This window comes from Elephas maximus, chromosome 5, assembly GCF_024166365.1.
Source record: "Elephas maximus indicus isolate mEleMax1 chromosome 5, mEleMax1 primary haplotype, whole genome shotgun sequence".
NCBI lineage: Eukaryota > Metazoa > Chordata > Mammalia > Proboscidea > Elephantidae > Elephas > Elephas maximus.
The window spans coordinates 72,737,810-72,756,508 of NC_064823.1; the positions used below are offsets into that span (position 1 = coordinate 72,737,810).

General features: G+C 40.2%; 2 protein-coding genes across 2 annotated transcripts in view; both read left to right on the forward strand.

Moving 5' to 3' along the window:
* Positions 1–18,699, forward strand: part of HELQ (helicase, POLQ like) — a 508,107-nt gene that overhangs the window by 157,327 nt on the left and 332,081 nt on the right. The gene's annotated exons all lie outside the window — the stretch shown is intronic.
* HPSE (heparanase) overlaps positions 1–18,699 on the forward strand; it is a 44,619-nt gene that overhangs the window by 13,142 nt on the left and 12,778 nt on the right. Inside the window, exons 3-9 of the mRNA XM_049885867.1 lie at positions 1,030–1,155; positions 9,513–9,686; positions 13,308–13,476; positions 13,976–14,023; positions 14,535–14,628; positions 15,095–15,201; positions 16,469–16,583. Coding sequence (XP_049741824.1) covers positions 1,030–1,155; positions 9,513–9,686; positions 13,308–13,476; positions 13,976–14,023; positions 14,535–14,628; positions 15,095–15,201; positions 16,469–16,583 — 833 coding nt within the window. The remainder of the gene's footprint in view (positions 1–1,029; positions 1,156–9,512; positions 9,687–13,307; positions 13,477–13,975; positions 14,024–14,534; positions 14,629–15,094; positions 15,202–16,468; positions 16,584–18,699) is intronic.

Here is an 18,699-nt window from a genome sequence, read left to right on the forward strand (position 1 = left end):
TGTGTGTCATGGATTGAATTGTGTCCTCCCAAAATATGTGTCAACTTGGTTAAGCCATGATTCCCAGTATTGTGTGGTTGTCCTCCATTTTGTGATTGTTATTTTATGTTAAAGAGCATTAGGGTGGGATTGTAACACCCTCAACCAGGTCACATCCCTGATCCAGTGTAAAGGGAGTTTCCCTGGGGTGTGGCCTGTACCACCTTTTATCTCTCAAGAGATGAAAGGGAAGGGAAGCAAGCAGAGAGGGGGGACCTCATACCACGAAGAAAGCAGTGCAGGGAGCAGAGCGCGTCCTTTGGACCTGAGGTTCCTCGGCTGAGATGCTCCCAGATCACGGAAAGATTGATGACAAAGACCTTCCTCCAGAGCTGACAGAGAGAGAAAGAAAGCCTGCCCCTGGAGCCGACGCCCTGAATTTGGTCTTGTAGCCTACTAGGCTGTGAGAGAATAAATTTCTCTTTGTTAAATCCATCCACTTGTGGTATTTCTGTTACAGTAGCACTAGGTGACTAAGACACTGTGTAAGGCAGAAACCTGTCAGAGAAGGAAAACTAAGTATTTTCCATTAACTGAGTGCGACAGAAAAGTGGAAAAAAGCCTTACCCTGTAAAAGGTGAAAAACTTGCAAGACCCCAAAAACAAGGCAGTCCCGTTGACTGTGGCTCTCACAGGTGTCACTGTATTTTGAAGATGAACCTTAGGAGAACTGAGCTACATTTTCTTCTGTAGTTCCTCTAGGAAATCAGCCTTCAGAGGAGACTTGTAAATTATTACATAGTTTGAAGTTATGTCCACTGTACCTGGCTTCAGTGTATGTCCAGTGTGTCCTAGGAAACCTACCCCTTGGTTAGTTTTTGTGGTGACTGGTTCATCAGCAAGATTATATCTTTCTCAGATCTCATACCTAATAACCAGAAACTTAATTATCCTGCGTTAGTCGAATAAACAGTTAAGTAAATATATGTACAGAATTTCAACCTTACCACTGTGAAAGTAGATTCTCTAAATTCTTTTTTGAATTTGCAGATATTTGCAAATCTGGATCCATCCCCTCTGATGTGGAAAAGAGGTTACAGTTGGAATGGCCCTTCCAGGAACAGCTGCTACTCAGAGAAGAGTATCGGAAAAAGTTCAAGAACAGCACCTACTCAAGTAAGAAATGAAAAGCACCCTGCAGGTGTCCCAGCCCTCAGAATATTTGGATAATTTGGACTAGGGCTTGAATCTAATAATCCTTGAGTACCTATTGTATAAAGCTGTAACCAGTTGTCACCAAGTCAATCTAACTCTTGGTGACCCCATGTGTGTCAGACAACTGTGCTCCATAGGGTTTTAAGCTGCTTTTTTTGAAAGTAGATCACTAGGCCTTTCTTCCGAGGTGCCTATGGGTAGACGCAAAGCAAACCTCCAACGTTTTGGTTAGCAGCTCAGCACATTAACCTTTTGTACCATCCAGGGACTTTGCACAGTGCTTAACCACTGTGCCACCAGTGCTTCTACGGTAAAACTGTATAGTACTTAAACGCTATCTGGAGTTAATGGGAAATCTTGAACTCAAAAACTTTGTCTGTTTTTCTTTTTTTAATCTGGCTTTGTTTGTTGCCATCAGGTGAAATACAGAAATCCAACATTCACAAGCTGATAATGATCTTCACTGCTCTGTAGAACTAGGAAGTCAAGGAAACTGAATATATTCCTCATACCTATACCATACATACTGCTATAGAGTCAATTCTGATTCATACCCTATAGTGACCCTATAGTGATCCTGTAGGACAGTAGACCTGCCCGATAGGGCTTCCATGGAGCAGCTGGTAGATTTGAACTGCCAACCTTTTGATTAGCAGCCAACCTCTTAACCACTGCACCACCAGAATTCCATATGCCTCACAGAAAAGTAAAATACAAGAAATATATAAAGGCTGCCATGTGAAAGTCCTTCACAGCTCCTTGCCCAGCCCATCACCCCTCCCCAGAGAGAACCCCTATTATAAGTTGGTGTGTATCATTAGCCAAGGAATCCTGAGTAGAGTCCTGGCCATCAGACGTCTTTCTCGTTTTCTTTCCTCTAGCTTTCCAAATACAGGACTAGCTCAACTAACTGGAGGTTTATTTCCATTCACTGATACAGTCTTCCCGTCTTTGAAATCAGACGTATTGTCACCTATGGTCTTTAAGGCATATGAAACAAACAATTCTTATTTAACTCTGAAATGCACTTTTATTTGTAAACTGGTGTTTTATATCAATTGAGATGTTTCACCAAATGGATGCAGCCCTGGAAGCACTCACTCATCTAGGCCAGGAGGTTTGGAAGACAGCTACCTGGCCAACTGATTTGAAGGGACCCATATTTATGCCTATTCTCAAGAGTGGTGATCCAACTGAATGCAGAAATTATCAAATAATATCATTAATATCACACGAAAGTAAAATTTTGCTAAATATCATTCAAAAGCAGCTGCAGCAGTATATCAACAGAGAAATTCAGGCCAGATTCAGAAGAGGACATGCAACCAGGAATATCACTGCTGATGTCAGATGGACCCTGGCTAAAAGCAGAGAATACCAGAAAGATGTTTACCTGTGTTTTATTGACTACGCAAAGGCATTTGACTGTGTGGATCATAGCAAATTATGGATAACATTGCGAAGAATGGAAATTCCACAACACTTAATTGTACATATGAGGAGCCAGTACATAGATCAAGAGGCAGTTGTTCAAACAGAACAAGGGGATACTGCATGGTTTATAGTCAGGAAAGGTGTGTGTCACGGTTGTATTCTTTCACCATACCTATTCAATCTGTATGCTGAGCAAATAATCCAAGAAGATGGACTATATGAAGAAGAACAGGGCATCAGGATTGGAGGAAGACTCATTAACAACCTGCATTATGCAGATAACACAACCTTGCTTGCTGAAAGTGAAGAGGACTTGAAGCACTTACTGATGAAGATCAAAGACTACAGCCATCAGTATGGATTACACCTCAACGTAAAGAAAATAAAAATTCTCACAACTGGACCAATAAGCAACATCATGATAAACAAAGAAAAGGTTGACGTTGTCAAGGATTTCACAATCCACGCCCATGGAAACAGCAGTCAGGAAATCAAGAGTTGCATTGCATTGGGAAGTCTGCTGTGAAAGACCTCTTTAAAGTGCTGAAAAGCAAAGATGTCACCTTGAAGACTAAGGTGCACCAAGCCATGGTATTTTCAATTGCATCATATACATGGGAAAGCTTGACAATGAATAAGGAAGACTGAAGAAGAATTGATGCCTTTGAATTACGGTATTGTAGAAGAATACTAAATATACCATGGACTGTCAAAAGAACAAACAAATCTGTCCTGGAAGAAATACAGCCAGAATGCTCCTTAAAAGCAAGCCTGGTGAGACTACATCTTACATCAGAGATGTTATCAGGAGGGATCAGTCCTTGGAGAAGGACATCATCCTTGGTAAAGTAGAAGGCCAGCTAACACAGTGACTGCAACAATGGACTCAAGTATAACAACGATTGTGAGTATGGCGCAGGACGGGGCAGTGTTTCATTCTTGATGACACCTAACGGCAATGACAACAGGGGATGTTGTTTCCCTAAATCTTCGTTAAGGAAATTACTTGCTCAAATACTCTAAAATTGTCTTTTTTTACTTTTGAAAAATAAATTATCTTGAAGTTAACTTAATTTGGGTTACGAAAACCAAACCCATTGGAAAAAAAAAAAAAAAAAACCATTGACATCAAGTCAATTCCAACTCACAGCGATCCTATAGGACAGAACAGAACTGCCCCATAGGGTTTCCAAGGCTGTAAATCTTTACGGGAGCAAACTGCCACATCTTTCTCCCTCAAAGCTGATTGTGAGTTCCAACCACCAATCTTTCAGCTAGCAGCTGAGCACTTAACCACTCAGCCACCAGGACTCCTTTAATTTGAGTTACTCAAAAATTTTAAAAGTACGTTATTTAAAGTGAAGCCCTTGTTCTGCAGTGCTTAGAATGCTTGCTTGCTAACCAAAAGGTCAGTGGTTAGAACCTACCAGCCTCTCCATGGGAGAAAGATGTGACAATCTGCTTCTGAAAAGATTATAGTCTTGGAAGCCCTATAGGGCAGTTCTACTCTGTCTTATAGGGTCACTATGAGTTGAAATCAACTCGACAGCAACGAGTTTTTATTTAAAATAAATTATTTGTCTTTGTAAGATTTTACTGTACACTGCCTGAATTTCAGTGTGTCAGATGGATTTTTTAACATATATATTATTTATTCATGAAGCGTAGGACAAATATGACACATGAGGAATCAGAAAATAGGTTATATGCTAATAGATGGAGCTCTGGTGGCTCAGTGGTTAAGAGCTCGGCTGCTAACCAAAAGGTCAGCAGTTCAAATCCACCAGATGCTTCTTGGAAACCCTATGGGGCAGCTCTACTCTGTCCTATAGGGTCCCTATGAGTTGGCATCGACTCAATGGCAATGGGTTGCTTTTTTTTTTTTTTTTTTTTTGGTTACTAATAGCTAGTGCTGGAAACTCTACGGGGCAGTTCTACTCTGTCCTGTAGGGTTGCTATGAGTCGGAATCGACTTTACATCAACCGGTTTGGTTTGGGTTTTTTTCGGAATAGCTAGTGTAGTCCTCTAAAATATTTTTTGCCTTTTAAAGAGGGGGCAACTACTCTGACGCTTTAATAAACGTGATCTGCAAATGAATGGACTTTGGTATAAGGCAAGGCATTCTCAGATCCCATTAGAAAAGTGACAGAAAGTACAAGAAATACCCCCAGTAATAAGGCCTCATTTGTAAAAACTCATTATGGTGCAAGTCTACAGGAGAAGAAAGGCCGTCTTTTGCTAACAATGTAACTGGGTCAGTATAACTCTAGCCGCCCTGTTGGCTGCTAAAATGTATCACAAATACAGATATTTTATTTCTGCAGTAAGATACTTCCATATTTGGAAACAATTAACTTCTGGTTTAAAATGTTTTATTTTAATCTGCACGTGTCAGAAACAAAAAGATAGAAATCTACTGTGTTTAGCCTGAGCACCTACTCATTATAGTGACAAGTATCTCAGTGTTTTCACACATTGTTCTGGATCCATGGCTGAGATTGGTAATGGCCAAGTAACTTGGAGTGGCATCGTATGACAGAAGATGTAGCAAAAGTGTGTGGCGAGGACGTTGTTCAATCAGTGGCCTGCATCTTGCATGCTTCGTCAGGTGTCCCAGAGGATATGGGTAAATTTTCTAATACAGATCCCCTTAGATAGTATGTTCATGAAGCCATAAACTCACATGACAAACCTGTTTAGGCAGGAAAAGGAAGCATCATTACAGATGTAATTTCGGGTGTGACTCCTTTATTAATAAAAAACAATTTTATTAATATAATCATATTTAAGGAGATAATTCTTTGTTCTCCTTCCTCACCTCTCTTCCTCATCACCCCGCTCCTCCATCTCCAACACCCACTCCCACACTGGATCCTGAACACACTTACTTAAGCATAGACAGGGATAATGCAAGAGAAAGAATCAGCACCATTTTTAATGTGTCATCTAGATTATTTTCATCCCAGGTTCTTCCTACTCTCATTTTTAAGAGATAAGAGTATGGAAAGTGACTGGGGATAGGGCGTTTAGTGTCAGTTTTGTTTCATTTTGGTTTTTTTTTTTGTTGTTGTTATTGTTCTTTTTATTTGAGGAGGGGAGGAAGAGGGAGACTGGGTGATTTTTCTAGTTTTTTTTTTTTTTTGAAGAGTAGATTTGAATTCAGTAATATAGTGCCCTTATTCTAGAAGATGTTATGTTATTTGTTTTTGTTGTTAGGTGCCATCAGATCAATTCCAACTCATAGCAACCCCACGTGACTGAGTACAACTGCCTCATAGGGTTTTCTAGGCTGTAATCTGTACGGGAGCAGATTGCCACGTCTTTCTCCCTAGCCTTTGGGTGGGTTCTAACTGCCAATCATTTGGCTAGCAGCCAGGCACTTAACCATTGAGCCGCCATGGCTCCTTTATTATGTTATAGGTGACTATATTAGAATTTCAAGCTACATAAATTTCCAAGTTCATTTGGAAGAAGGAATAGAGAGGGGTAAAATACGAATTGAATAAATACTCTAAAATGCAAACCTCCCAGGAGTTTTGAAAATGCCGTAATCTTTGTGAAGGGGTGAGGCAATAATGGTGCTTTATGTTTGTGAGGCCTTTTACTGTTTAAAAACTGTTTCACGTGTGTTGATTAAACCTCAGCTACGTGAGGCAGGCAGAGTGATGGTGGCTGTTCCAGGACTGTAGATCTGTAACTGAGGCTTATGCAGGCTAAAGGTATTACCCCTGATCATACAGCTTATAAGTGGGAGAACCAGACCTGGAATACAGGTCTTACAATTCCTGAGCCAGGGCACTTTCTACAACATGACTTTGCAATATATAAGCCTAAAATGTAGTTGTGACTAAGGTATTTGAGTCACCCCTTTGTAACAAGTTCTAGTGATGGCGCTGTCACCAAATAGATCTGTGATACAGGGCGAATCACTTAATTTCTTGTCTCCATTTCTGGTAAAAAAAAAATGGAGGCAGAGGGTACAAATGACCCCAAAGGCTCCATATGAGCTAACCTGTGGCTCTAAAGTCCCGTGCAATACTGGGCCACAGGACCCAGGAGAGCTTTTTAAACGGTAATGTCTATAGCTCCTCGATGATAGGAATAGTCCTGTGGGAGCGGTGACACAGCCAATATCAAAAACCCCAAAGCAGCTTCTAGTTTCTGCCCCTCGGCTTTTCTAGGCAACATTAAATTCAGGGTTTCACTTCTACGGCTACTCAAGTGATTCAGGCCGAAGACTTAGAAACAAAATAAAAACAAAGCTAATGTTAATAAGGAAGGGTATAAGTTGGCCAGATAGATAGGTAGGTAGGTAGGTAGAGAGATTTTTTTAAACCAGGAGAGTTCAAGAGTGAATTTCTGTTTAACAAATAAATGGGCAGGAAAATTGCATGGGCTTATTATGCATATGATAACTGATTTAAAGACAGCGCTCAAGCGTACCTTGGCACCACTCTCAAAAAGCAATCACAGACTACCAACAAAAACCAGCTGCTGCCCAGTGGATCCCGACTCATGGCACCCATGTGTGTCAGAGCAGAACCGTGCTCCGTGCCGCTTTCAATGGCAGATTTTCTATTTTTTCAGAAGTAGATCGCCAGGACCTTCTTCTGAGGCTCCTCTGGGTGAACTCGAACCATTAGCCTTTCAGCTAGCAGCCGAGTACGTTAACCGTTTGTACCACCCAGGGACTCCTAATCATAGACTAGATAATGGTTAAAAAATAAAAAAAGAAAAAGCTGAATACAGAAGTTTCCAAACATTTATGGTACCTTTTTTTTTTTTTAATATCGCAGTAATTTTCTTCATAGCACACCTAGGCCAAAAGAAATTCCTAAAAGAAATACCCAACAGTTTCAATTAGTAAATTGTTAGATCCAAACAATCTGATTGTAATAGTTCCTGTCATGTCCGACAGATGTTGATGTGTTTCCCTTGAAAATGTCACAGATCCTGCTATGCCCCTGTAAGTGTGGTTACCAGATAAAATACAGGACGACTAGTTAAATTTGAAATTCAGATAAACAACAAATAATTTTTCAGTCTAAGTATGTCCCAAGTATTACTTCGGATATACATTCACTAAACAATATTAGTTATTTATTGGAAGTTCAAATTTAACTAGGTATCCTGTATTTTTATTCGCTAAATCTAGCAATCATATCTGCAAATTTACTCTGGTTCCCTAGGGTGCCTTGGCACACAGTTTGGAAACAACAGCTTTAGTGTCTTCTCATGGCTAATTAAAAAAAAATTTGTTTTTGGTTAAAGTACACGTAGTCTAAGATACACCATTTCACCAATTTCTACATGTACAATTCAGTGACATTCATTACATTCTTCAAGTTGTACTACTCTTCTCACTACCCTTTTCCCAATTATTCCACCATTATCTTAAACTCACTGCCCCCTAAGCTTCCAATCCAACCTTTCCAGTTGCTGTTGTCAATTTCATCTCACAAAGATAATTCTTTAAAAGAGCGCAAAGCTCAAAGCAGATGTACTTTACAAATTAAGATAAGCTATTTTTGGCTCAAAGAAGATTTTAGGGAATAGTTTTAGATTAAATTTTAAGCTTCAAAAATTATATCAGAGAAATAGTTTTGGGCTTCATTCAGCCTCAGTGGCTCCAGAAAGCTGCATAATGGCTCCAGAAAGCTATGTTCAATTGAGAATTTGAAATTCTGTTCTTCATTTCCCCCCTTTTGATCAGGATTCTTCTATAGAGTTTTTGATCAACATGTTCAGTAATGGTAGCCAGGGACTATTCAATTCTTCTGGTCTCATGACAAAGGAGGTTATTTCGTGGAAATAACCAGACATGCATTCAATTTTCTCCTTCAATTCCTGACTCTCCTTCTTATTTAGAAAGACCAATTGTACTTTGGATGGCCACTTGCTAGGTTTTAAGACCCCAGTCACTGTGTAACAAACTAGAAGGTAGAACAGAAGTACTGAGAAACAATATTTAGGCCAATTGATTGGGATGTCTCTCGAAACCATGACCCTAAACCTCCAAACCAAGAAAGCAAATTTCGTGTGGTGTTTGGTTGTACATAAGCAACCTCAACACCTACTTTTTTTTTTTTAATAAGAATATATATAACACAACATTTGCCAATCCAAAAATTTTGAGGTGTGCAGCTTAGTGATGTCAATTACATTAATCAGTTGTGAAGCCATTACCCTTAAATTGATGTTCTCATGGCTAATTTTTAATGTAAAATTCTATTCCCTTTAAATTAATAAAATAATAAATCAGGCACAGGAATTTTTCAAAAATTTGTTTTAAATAGAAATAAATTTACCCAAATAATTTGTGAGTAAGTTTGTGAGTAGAGAGATTTAGATTATGAAGAGTGGGGTTTATGTTGACCAATAAAGGCCTGGCCTATGTATATTGAACACTGCCTATTGAAACCACCGTTTGGTTTCTAATTCATCTGGGTTCACTTAAACAAAACCTGAGTGTCACACCAAAGCTTCTGGTACCTTCCATGGTGTCAGCTGAAGCAAATAAAGTCAGATTGATTTTTTTTTAATTTGCCAGGCTAATTTTGGAAACCTTGGTGGCATAGCGTCTAAGTGCTATGGCTGCTAACCAAAAGGTTAGCAGTTTGAATCTACCAGGCGCTCCTTGGAAACTCTATGGGGCAGTTCTCCTCTGTCATATAGAGTCGCGATGAGTTGGAATCAACTTGACAGCTACAGGTTTGGTTTGGCTAGTCCAATTTTGTTATCTCTTAGACATAATTATGGTCACTTATTAGGACTGGAATTCCTTAAATTTGACAAATAGCAATTATTATGAAGAACAAATCTGGAGGTTTTCTTTACAGTGGTGCCAGATAGTAACCATTAAATTGCAACATTTTTCTTTCAGGAAGTTCAGTGGATATGCTCTACAGTTTTGCAAATTGCTCAGGACTGGACCTGATCTTTGGCCTAAATGCGTTATTAAGAACCCCAGATTTGCACTGGAACAATTCTAATGCGAAGTTGCTGCTGGGCTACTGTTCTTCCAAAAGTTATAACATTTCTTGGGAACTAGGCAATGGTGAGTATTTCCAGGAACATTTCATTAGTAGGGAGATTCTCCTTTGGCATTAAATGATTCATGACTTTCTTTTTAATATTAGCAAATATACTTCTGCGTGGGCACATTCTTGACAGTGCTCAACAATACAACTTTTAGAGGCACTTATGGCAGAAAACACCTTTATGTATCCGAGCACGTACTGTTAAACCCAGTTTATGTTATGTTTGAGTTGAAAACAGCCAGCTGGAGCCAGCAAACTCTACAGCTCCCAGGTTCTCTTGAGATTTTTGGAGCCTCTTCAACCTGTTATGCTTAGCAGGCTGGACGCAACAAAACTGTGAAGTGGGCAGTTTGCTTTTACCTTTCCATTCCTTTCTCTGTTTCTCAACGTGTCAGTTAATCTGAGCAACCCCATCCCAACCCTCAGGAAGTACTCACTCTGTCAAGAAGTTTCCAGTAAAGAATTCTACATGGTCAGGCTCTTGGTCGTCTCCTTCTTCCCTCCTTTTATAAGGAATTTATGGATTCTAACTAAAGTGTTAATAACTAATCACATTCACTCAAATGTGCTCTTTTCATATACCAGCCAATGGAACTGAAGATAAAAAGGGAAATGAGCTATAATAATATGATGAGCACATACTATATGCCAGGCACTGTTCTGAGCATTTCATAGGTATTAACTTACTCGATCTTTATAATCACCCCTGAAGTGGATATAGAGGAACCCTGGTGGTATAGTGGTTAAAGCACTCAGCTGCCAACTGAAAGGTCAGCAGTTAGAGCCCACCAGCTGCTCCTAGGGAGAAAGACGTGGCAGCCTGCTTCTGTAAGTATTACAGCCTTGGCAACCCTATGGGGCAGTTCTACTCTGTTCTATAGAGTCAGTATGAGTCAGAATTGACTTGAAGGCAACTGGTTTTTGTTTTGTTTTATTTTTGAGGTGGATATAATTATGACCCTCATTTTATGGATGAGAAAAGAGGCACAAAAACGTTAGGAAAATATCTGTATGATGCTGTGCAACTAAGTAGAGGACCTGGGATTTGAACCCAGCAGTCTGACTCCAGAGCAAGGCCCTTACTCTCTTGGAACTTTCTCTCTAGAAATAGGGAGCCAGACCAATGAGAAAACAAGCAAAGTAAGATACATGTCTATGTGTTATGTGTTATGACAAAGTCTACCAGCAGACTTTGAGATCAGGTTGCAGAGAATAACTGGCAAGTTGAAGCACAGAAAACAAGGTTGAAGGGCAGAAATGGCAGCAGCAGAGAAACAGAAGCAGCAGGACCAGGAGACCAGCACGAGACAGTGCTGGAGCCCAGCCACAGAGGGAGAGAGCCGAGTGCCTTTGGCAGGAGGCTTCCTGGCAGAGTGGGGTGCCTCTGAGCACTTATAGGTGGAGTTAGGCCTGCCGACCCACGGAGCAAGAGAGCTGAGTGCCTTCCGGCTGAAGTTTACTTGTGGAGTAGGGTGCCTCCAGGTACTTACTTGTAGAACTAAAGAGCTTTGGAACACTTGCCCCAGCCGGGCGGAATTGGGTGGAGAGGCCCCAGGGCTCCAGATACCAAGGAACCAGGAAGCAGAAGCTGAACAGACAAGGAACACAGGAAGCAGAGCTGCCTCAGCCTCAAAGGGTATAACCACGACTTCTGGGATCTCAAAGGGCGGAGTTGCCACTCAGATGGACGAGGAGAATGGGGCCACCCAAATTCGAGGCAGTAGAATTGCTTGCCCTTCCAGTGAGCCTGGAAGGCAGAGCTGAAGCCCAGGGCCCAGGGGCCTCCACTCAGAATCCGGAGAATGTGGCCAATACCTAGAGTTTGGAGGGCAGGGCCGTTGTCTAAATGGTCTCAGAGAACAGAGGATTATCTTCAAGCCTTGAAAGTTAAAGTAATGTGTTCTGCAGACTTGCTTGCTGCCTGTTATCCCTTCTTTCCCTCCAGTTTCTACCATTTGTAGTGAAGGTGTCTAGCTTGTGCCTTCCACCATTGTAGTTTGGAAGCAGATAACTTCTATTCTTGGTTTCATGGATGAAGACAAATTTTTGGATTTTGGACTTCGAGTTGATTTAAGAGTTTTGCTATGATATGATGAGGTAAATGTGTTTTACCTGTGGCAAGGACATGAATTTTGAGGGACCAAAGGGTGGAATGTCATGGATTAAATTGTGTCCCTCCAAAATTTGTGTCAACTTGCCTAGGCCGTGATTCCCAGTATTGTGTGATTGTCTACCATTTTGTCATCTGATATGATTTTTCTATGTGTTGTAAATCCTACCTATATGATGGTAATGAGGCAGGATTAGAGGCAGTTATGTTAATGAGGCAGGACTCAATCTATAAGATTCAGTTGTGTCTTAAACCAATCTATTTTGAGATATAAAAGAGAGATCTAAGCAGAGAGATGGGGGACCTCATACCACCAAAAAAGCAATGCTGGGAGCAGAGCGTGTTCTTTGGACCCGAGGTTCCTGCTCTGAGAAGCTCCTCCTCTGGGGAAAGATTGATGACAAGGACCTTCTTCCAGAGCCAAGACAGAGAGAAAGCCTTCCCCTGGAGCTGGCACCCTGAATTTGGACTTCTAGCCTATTAGATTGTGAGAGAATAAACTTCTGTTTGTTGAAGCCATCCACTTGTGGTATTTCTGTTATAGCAGCACTAGATGACTAAGACAGAAGGGTAGAGGCAATCAGATCTTAGCCAAGTGCTGAACAATTTTGTTACAACCATATAAATAGATGTCATTTTAACTCATCCTTACCCATCTATGTACCCTTCCTTCCTTACTTTTCTACCCTACCCTCCCAACTCCTTCAGATCTTCAGAGCAAGATAACAGAGTGATACCATCATGTTTCCCTCTTTACTGGGCCCCATTTACAAAGAGAAGGCCTAGTTTCCATGGTGAAGGGGAAGGGAGCAGGAAAGAGCCTATATTTGTGAAGTAAATTGGACACTTACCTCCCTTCTGCGCCTCTTTCTTATCTCTTCATCTGTACTACTTCCAGGCCTACTTGCACATATAATTTGTGAGCACACATTCTCAAGGCTTTTAATTCTATTGTAGAAATCAGTTTTTAAATGTCTCCCTCCTGCCTGAGGAAACCCTGGTGGTATAGTGGTTAAGAGCTATGGCTGCTAGCCAAAAAGTCAGCAGTTTGAATCCTCCAGGCGCTCCTTGGAAACCCTATGGAGCAGCTCTACTCTGTCCTTTAGGGTCACTATGAGTTGGAATCGACTCAATGGCAATGGGTTTTTTTTTTCTCAAGGAAATTAGGTTATTAAGTACTGGATACAGACTATTTTCGAGATTTTTTTAGATATTAAGCTATTATATCCATTACCAAAAACCAAACCCATTGCCATTGAGTAGATTCTGACTCATAGTATACTCATTATTAACTTCAAATTCGTTTAATACTCCCTCACATTCAGTTACATAATTTCATTTTTTTTTTTTCTGAAATGCCTTCGTTGTAACTAGATGTTTTACTTTTCTTTCTTTTTTTTTTTTGCCTTTGAATTCTAAGTTTTTGTAATTTGGAAAATATTTTGTTACTTTTAAATGTTGCTGTGTATTTTCTTTTCAATAAAAATTTTCTAGATAAGGGATTATGTTAAGAATTGCTGTCTTTCAGAACCTAACAGTTTTCTGAAGAAGTCTGGTATTTACATTGATGGATTCCAGTTAGGAGAAGATTTTATTGAGTTGCACAAACTTCTAGGAAAGTCCCGTTTCAAAAATGCAAAACTCTATGGCCCTGATGTTGGTCAGCCTCGAGGAAAGACTGTCAAGATGCTGACAAGGTAAGAGCTGGAGGAGGCAGAACTACTTTCAAAAATAAATGTTTAGAGTTTATGCTAATGTTGGTGGAATGATTTGGAAGAGGATAGCGAGAATGGTTGCACAACTTGGAGTATGTAATCAGCGTCACTGAATTGTACATGTGGATATTGTTGAGATGCCATGTTTTGTTATGTATATTTTCACCACAGGAAAAAAAAAGACACGTTTCTCTCTGATGAAGAGTCCACGTGTTATTAACTGCCTGACTAGATTTTTTTTTTTTAACCAAAAAAATTTTTTTTATCAATGTTTACCAACACAGGAAACATTGATTCAATACCAAGGGTTCTGGGGCCAATGACACCTATGATAAAATTTATATTAGAATTAGGGAATTAGTGTTTGCCTGATCCTATAGTAACCAGCCTGTTTCAAGGGAATAAAGCTCTTGGTGCATATATTCAGTTATTTTCATATGAGGACTAAATGATGACATAAATGGAATTTTTTTTTTTCTAGTTTCCTGCAGGCTGGGGGAGGTGTGATTGATTCAGTTACATGGCATCAGTAAGTACGTCTCCTGTTCTTTCACTAGAAAAGTATCGCTAGCTCTGCTTATTACTTATTTCTCTAAAAATTATTTCCATTTAGCTGCTAATTGAGTTTTTAATTCAAACAAGAAACAAATAGTGTCTCAAGCAATATAATACTAGAATTTTTATATTAACAAAAATTAAAATTTATTCTCAAGAATGTGGTGGTTTCTATAAGACTAAAGCACTTTTTGTCACTTGACCCATGGAATCAATAAACATAATTTCCAAAGGTTGGGTAGGCCCACAAGTATCTGCACTGTGATCGTGTCTTTTCAAGACAGAGTAACTATTTTCTAGTTATTTCGATGGAATGGACTCTTCTTCATGTCCTCCTTCCATTTTAGTCTCTCCCTAGTAGAAATTCTGCCTTTTGTTTCTAAATTGCAGGGGGGTGGGGGAGGTAGGAAAGAGAATAAGGTCAGCCAATTAACTGAAAAATAGAAAGTAAAGTTTGTTTTCTGAATATTTTATGAATAATCTAGCTACTATTTGAATGGACGAATTGCTACCAAAGAAGATTTTCTAAACCCTGATGTACTGGACACTTTTATTTTATCTGCGCAAAAAATTTTTCAGGTAACAGTCTGTTTTTAAATATAAAACCAGAGTCCTTATTTTGTAGTCTAGCTAGTTCTAAATTCTACAGGTATCTAAATTTGCATGTTTTTCTGATCTTAAAGTGTGAGCTTATTGAGGCCAGGCACTATGCCTTATTCACCTTTGGTTCCCCTTCAGCATAGGGCCTTACCCATATATGTTGATTAGAAGTCAAAAACGCTTTCAACAGCCTTTTAGTAGAATTAACTATCATAAGCCATCAAAACAGGTTTGTTTACATTCTTTTCACACCCTAGTATTCCAGTAAAAGCAAATTGCCCAATACCTAAATGACCTTTTTTTTTTTTTAAATGACGGTAAACGTTTTTTGTAACTATATTGGACAGATGAGCGCCGTTCACGATGTTTTGAATGTCGTTAAGTCTTCAGCATTGTGGTTGGTCAGTTTATTTGCAATTACCATGGAGACTTTCCTGTTGCATAGGTTGTTGAGGAGACCAGACCCCACAAGAAGGTTTGGTTAGGAGAAACAAGCTCAGCATATGGTGGGGGAGCGCCCTTGCTGTCCAACACCTTCGCAGCTGGCTTTATGTAAGTAAAACACTCGCCTCTGAGATCAGATTGCAGCCATTCCCCTACTTTCTGTTCAGTTGAAATAGCCCATCAGCCAAAAACCAGATCAAGAGGCTGTTTGTGGCTGAGCCCCAAAATCTGTGCCAGATTTTGCGAGGCATTGATTTACTAAATCTTGTTGGACATCTTTAATGTGTCCTAAATTAATCGTTGCAAGAATGAGTTGGTTTAGAAATTTTGTTCCTTAATTAACCAAGCCAAACCAGTTGTCATCCACTTGATTCAGATTCATGGCAAAGCACATTGTAAAGAGTGCATCTTAGAGCTTTGAGTCTGAGAAGGATACTTATTATACATAGCTGTACTCAAAGATTCCCAAGAAGTTTGGAGCCTCAAGCATGAGCTCACACTAAAGGGCTTCCAATGAATTAAGAGATTTACCAAATCAACTCATTATCCAACCAGCACAAGTTTGATTGCTTTAGAATACTAATTTACCTACATTTAATGATCTTCTAAACACTCTTAAGAGACCTGGTGGCACAGTGGTTAAGAGCTTGACTGCTAACCAAAAGATCGGCAATTCGAATCCACCAGCTGCTCCTTGGAAACCCTGTTGGGCAGTTCTGCTGTGTCCTGTAGGGTCACTATGAGTTGGAATTGACTCGATGGCAACAGGTTAAACACTCCTAGTTTATAGCTCTATATCCTACTTGAGGGTTAAGACGTATTTTTCTTCCTCTCCCATTCTCATTCTTAGAAGCCCAAAATAAAGCACAGTCCTGTTGGGATGGGGGTGTGGGGTTACAGCAAAGAATCAAAGTGTTTGTTTTAGCATTAACCAAAGATGCAAGGGGGTTCATCAAATTTTAGGTGTGATACCATTTATTTCACATTTTATTACTCAGGCCTCACGCGGGAAGCAGGGGAAGAGTCGGACTATCCTCACAGGATGAGGAATTGTCTTTTCAGACGGGAATTTGTCTACTGTGCTTTGTAGAAGTTGTATTGCCCTGCCTGAGATTCCCTGCTTTCTTAATGGTATATATAGAGGCTTCTAGGATTTGTTATCATGCTGAAGTATGGGAAGATGAGAAGGGAAGGATTCTACTGCTGCCCTATATAGCGTCCATTTCGTTCAAATGACTTATTTATACTTAACGTCACTTTTTCTGGCTGGCTTCCTGTTAATGTCTCCCACATAGATGATTAAATCAGGATAGCATGTTATTAGAATGATTTTGTTTTCCAAAGCTGAAGAAAGCTGGGACTCTCTCTGTTCCAGGTGGCTGGATAAATTGGGCCTGTCAGCCAGAATGGGCATTGAAGTGGTGATGAGGCAAGTGTTCTTTGGAGCTGGAAACTACCACTTAGTGGATGGGAACTTCAAGCCTTTACCTGTAAGTGATCGTCACTTCCCTATTTCTGTGAGTAGATTAGAGGATGCTGAGGGCCCTCGGTATATAACCAGATCACAGATGATGAGTTGGAAGAGACCTTAAATACCCTAACATTTTTGGTTTTCAAGAGAAGAAATTAAGACCCAGAAATAACTTGTTTAATCTGGGTCATTTTGGGCATGGTATGTTTTGCAACAATCACCACTATTTATTTCCAACACTTTTTCATGACCTCAAACAGAAACTTTGTACCCGTTAGCCAATAGCTCCCCATTCCCTTCTCTCTCCAGCCCCTAGTATCCACTAATAACCTTTTGCTCTATACAGTCAATTCTAGCTTGTGGCGAACCTGTGTGTTACAGAGTAGAGCTTCTCTATAGGATTTTTTTGGCTGTAATCTTTATGGAAGCAGATCACCAGGACTTATTTTCAGCAGTACTGCTGGGTAGGTCCAAACTACCAACTTTTAGGTTAGTTGTTGTTGTTGTTAGGTGCCATCGAGTAGGCTCCAACTCACAGCGACCTATGTACAACTGAACGAAACACTGCCCAGTCCTGCGCCATCCTCTTGATTGTTGCTATGCTTGAGTGCATTATTGCAGCCACCGTGTCAATCCATCTCATTGAAAGTCTTCCTCTTTTTCGCTGACCCTCTACTTTACAAGGCATGATGTCCTTCTCTAGGGACTGATCCCTTCTGATAACAGTTCCAAAGTATGTGAGATGTAGTCTCACCATCCTTGCTTCTAAGGAGCATTCTGGTTTTACTTCTTCCAAGACAGACCTGTTCTTTTGGCCGTTCACGGTATATTCAAAATTCTTCTTCAACACCACAATTCAAAGGCATCAACTCTTCTTCGGTCTTCCTTATTCGTTGTCCAGCTTTTGTATGCATATGAGGTGATGGAAAATACCATGGCTTTGGTCAGGTGAACCTTAGTCCTCAAGGTGACATCTTTGCTTTTCAACACTTTAAAGAGGTCTTTTGCAGCTGATTTGCCCAATGCAATGTGTCTTTCGACTTCTTGACTACCGCTAGGTTAGTAGTCAGGTACAAACCATTTGTGCCACCCAGGAACCTCCTTCATAAATAGTAACAGTTATGTTACCCAAATCTGTCCAGTGCCCAAACATAAACCTTTGTACATGCATTAAATATGCTTCTTCCTCAAGGTTTATAGTCAGCTAGAAAAACTTGCAAGAGTAAATTGTTGTTGTTGTTGTTAGGTGCCGTCGAGTCGGTTCTGACTCATAGCAACCCTATTCATAACAGAACGAAACACTGCCCAGTCCTGTGCCATCCTCACAATCATTGTTATGCTTGAGCCCATTGTTGTGGCCACTGTGTCAATCCACCTCGTTGAGGGTCTTCCTTTTTTCCGCTAACCCTGTACTTTGCCAAGCTTGGTGTCCTTCTCCAGAGACTGATCCCTCCTGACAACATGTCCAAAGTATGTAAGACACACTCTTGCCATCCTTGCTTCTAAGGAGCATTCTGGTTGTACTTCTTCCATGACAGATTTATTCGTTCTTCTGGCAGTCCACGGTATATTCAATATTCTCTGCCAACGCCACAATTCAAAGGCATTAATTCTTCTTCGGTCTTCCTTTTTCATTGTCCAGCTTTCGCACGCATGTGATGTGACTGAAAATACCATGGCTTGGGTCAGGTGCACCTTAGTCTTCAAGGTGACATCTTTGCTCTTCAACATTTTAAAGAGGTCCTTTGCAGCAGATTTACCTAATGCAATGCGTCTTTTGATTTCTTGACTGCTGCTTCTGTGGCTGTTGATTGTGGATCCAAGTAAAATGAAATCCTTGACAACTTTAATCTTTTCTCTGTTTATCATGATGTTACTTATTGGTCCAGTTGTGAGGATTTTTGTTTTCTTTATGTTGAGGTGCAATCCATACTGAAGGCTGTGGTCTTTGGTCCTCATTAGTAAGTGCTTCAAGTCCTCTTCACTTTCAGCAAGCAAGGTTGTGTCATCTGCATAACACAGGTTGTTAATGAGTCTTCCTCCAACCCTGATGCCGTGTTCTTCTTCATATAATCCAGCTTCTCAGATTATTTGCTCAGCATACAGATTGAATAGATATGGTGAAAGAATACAAC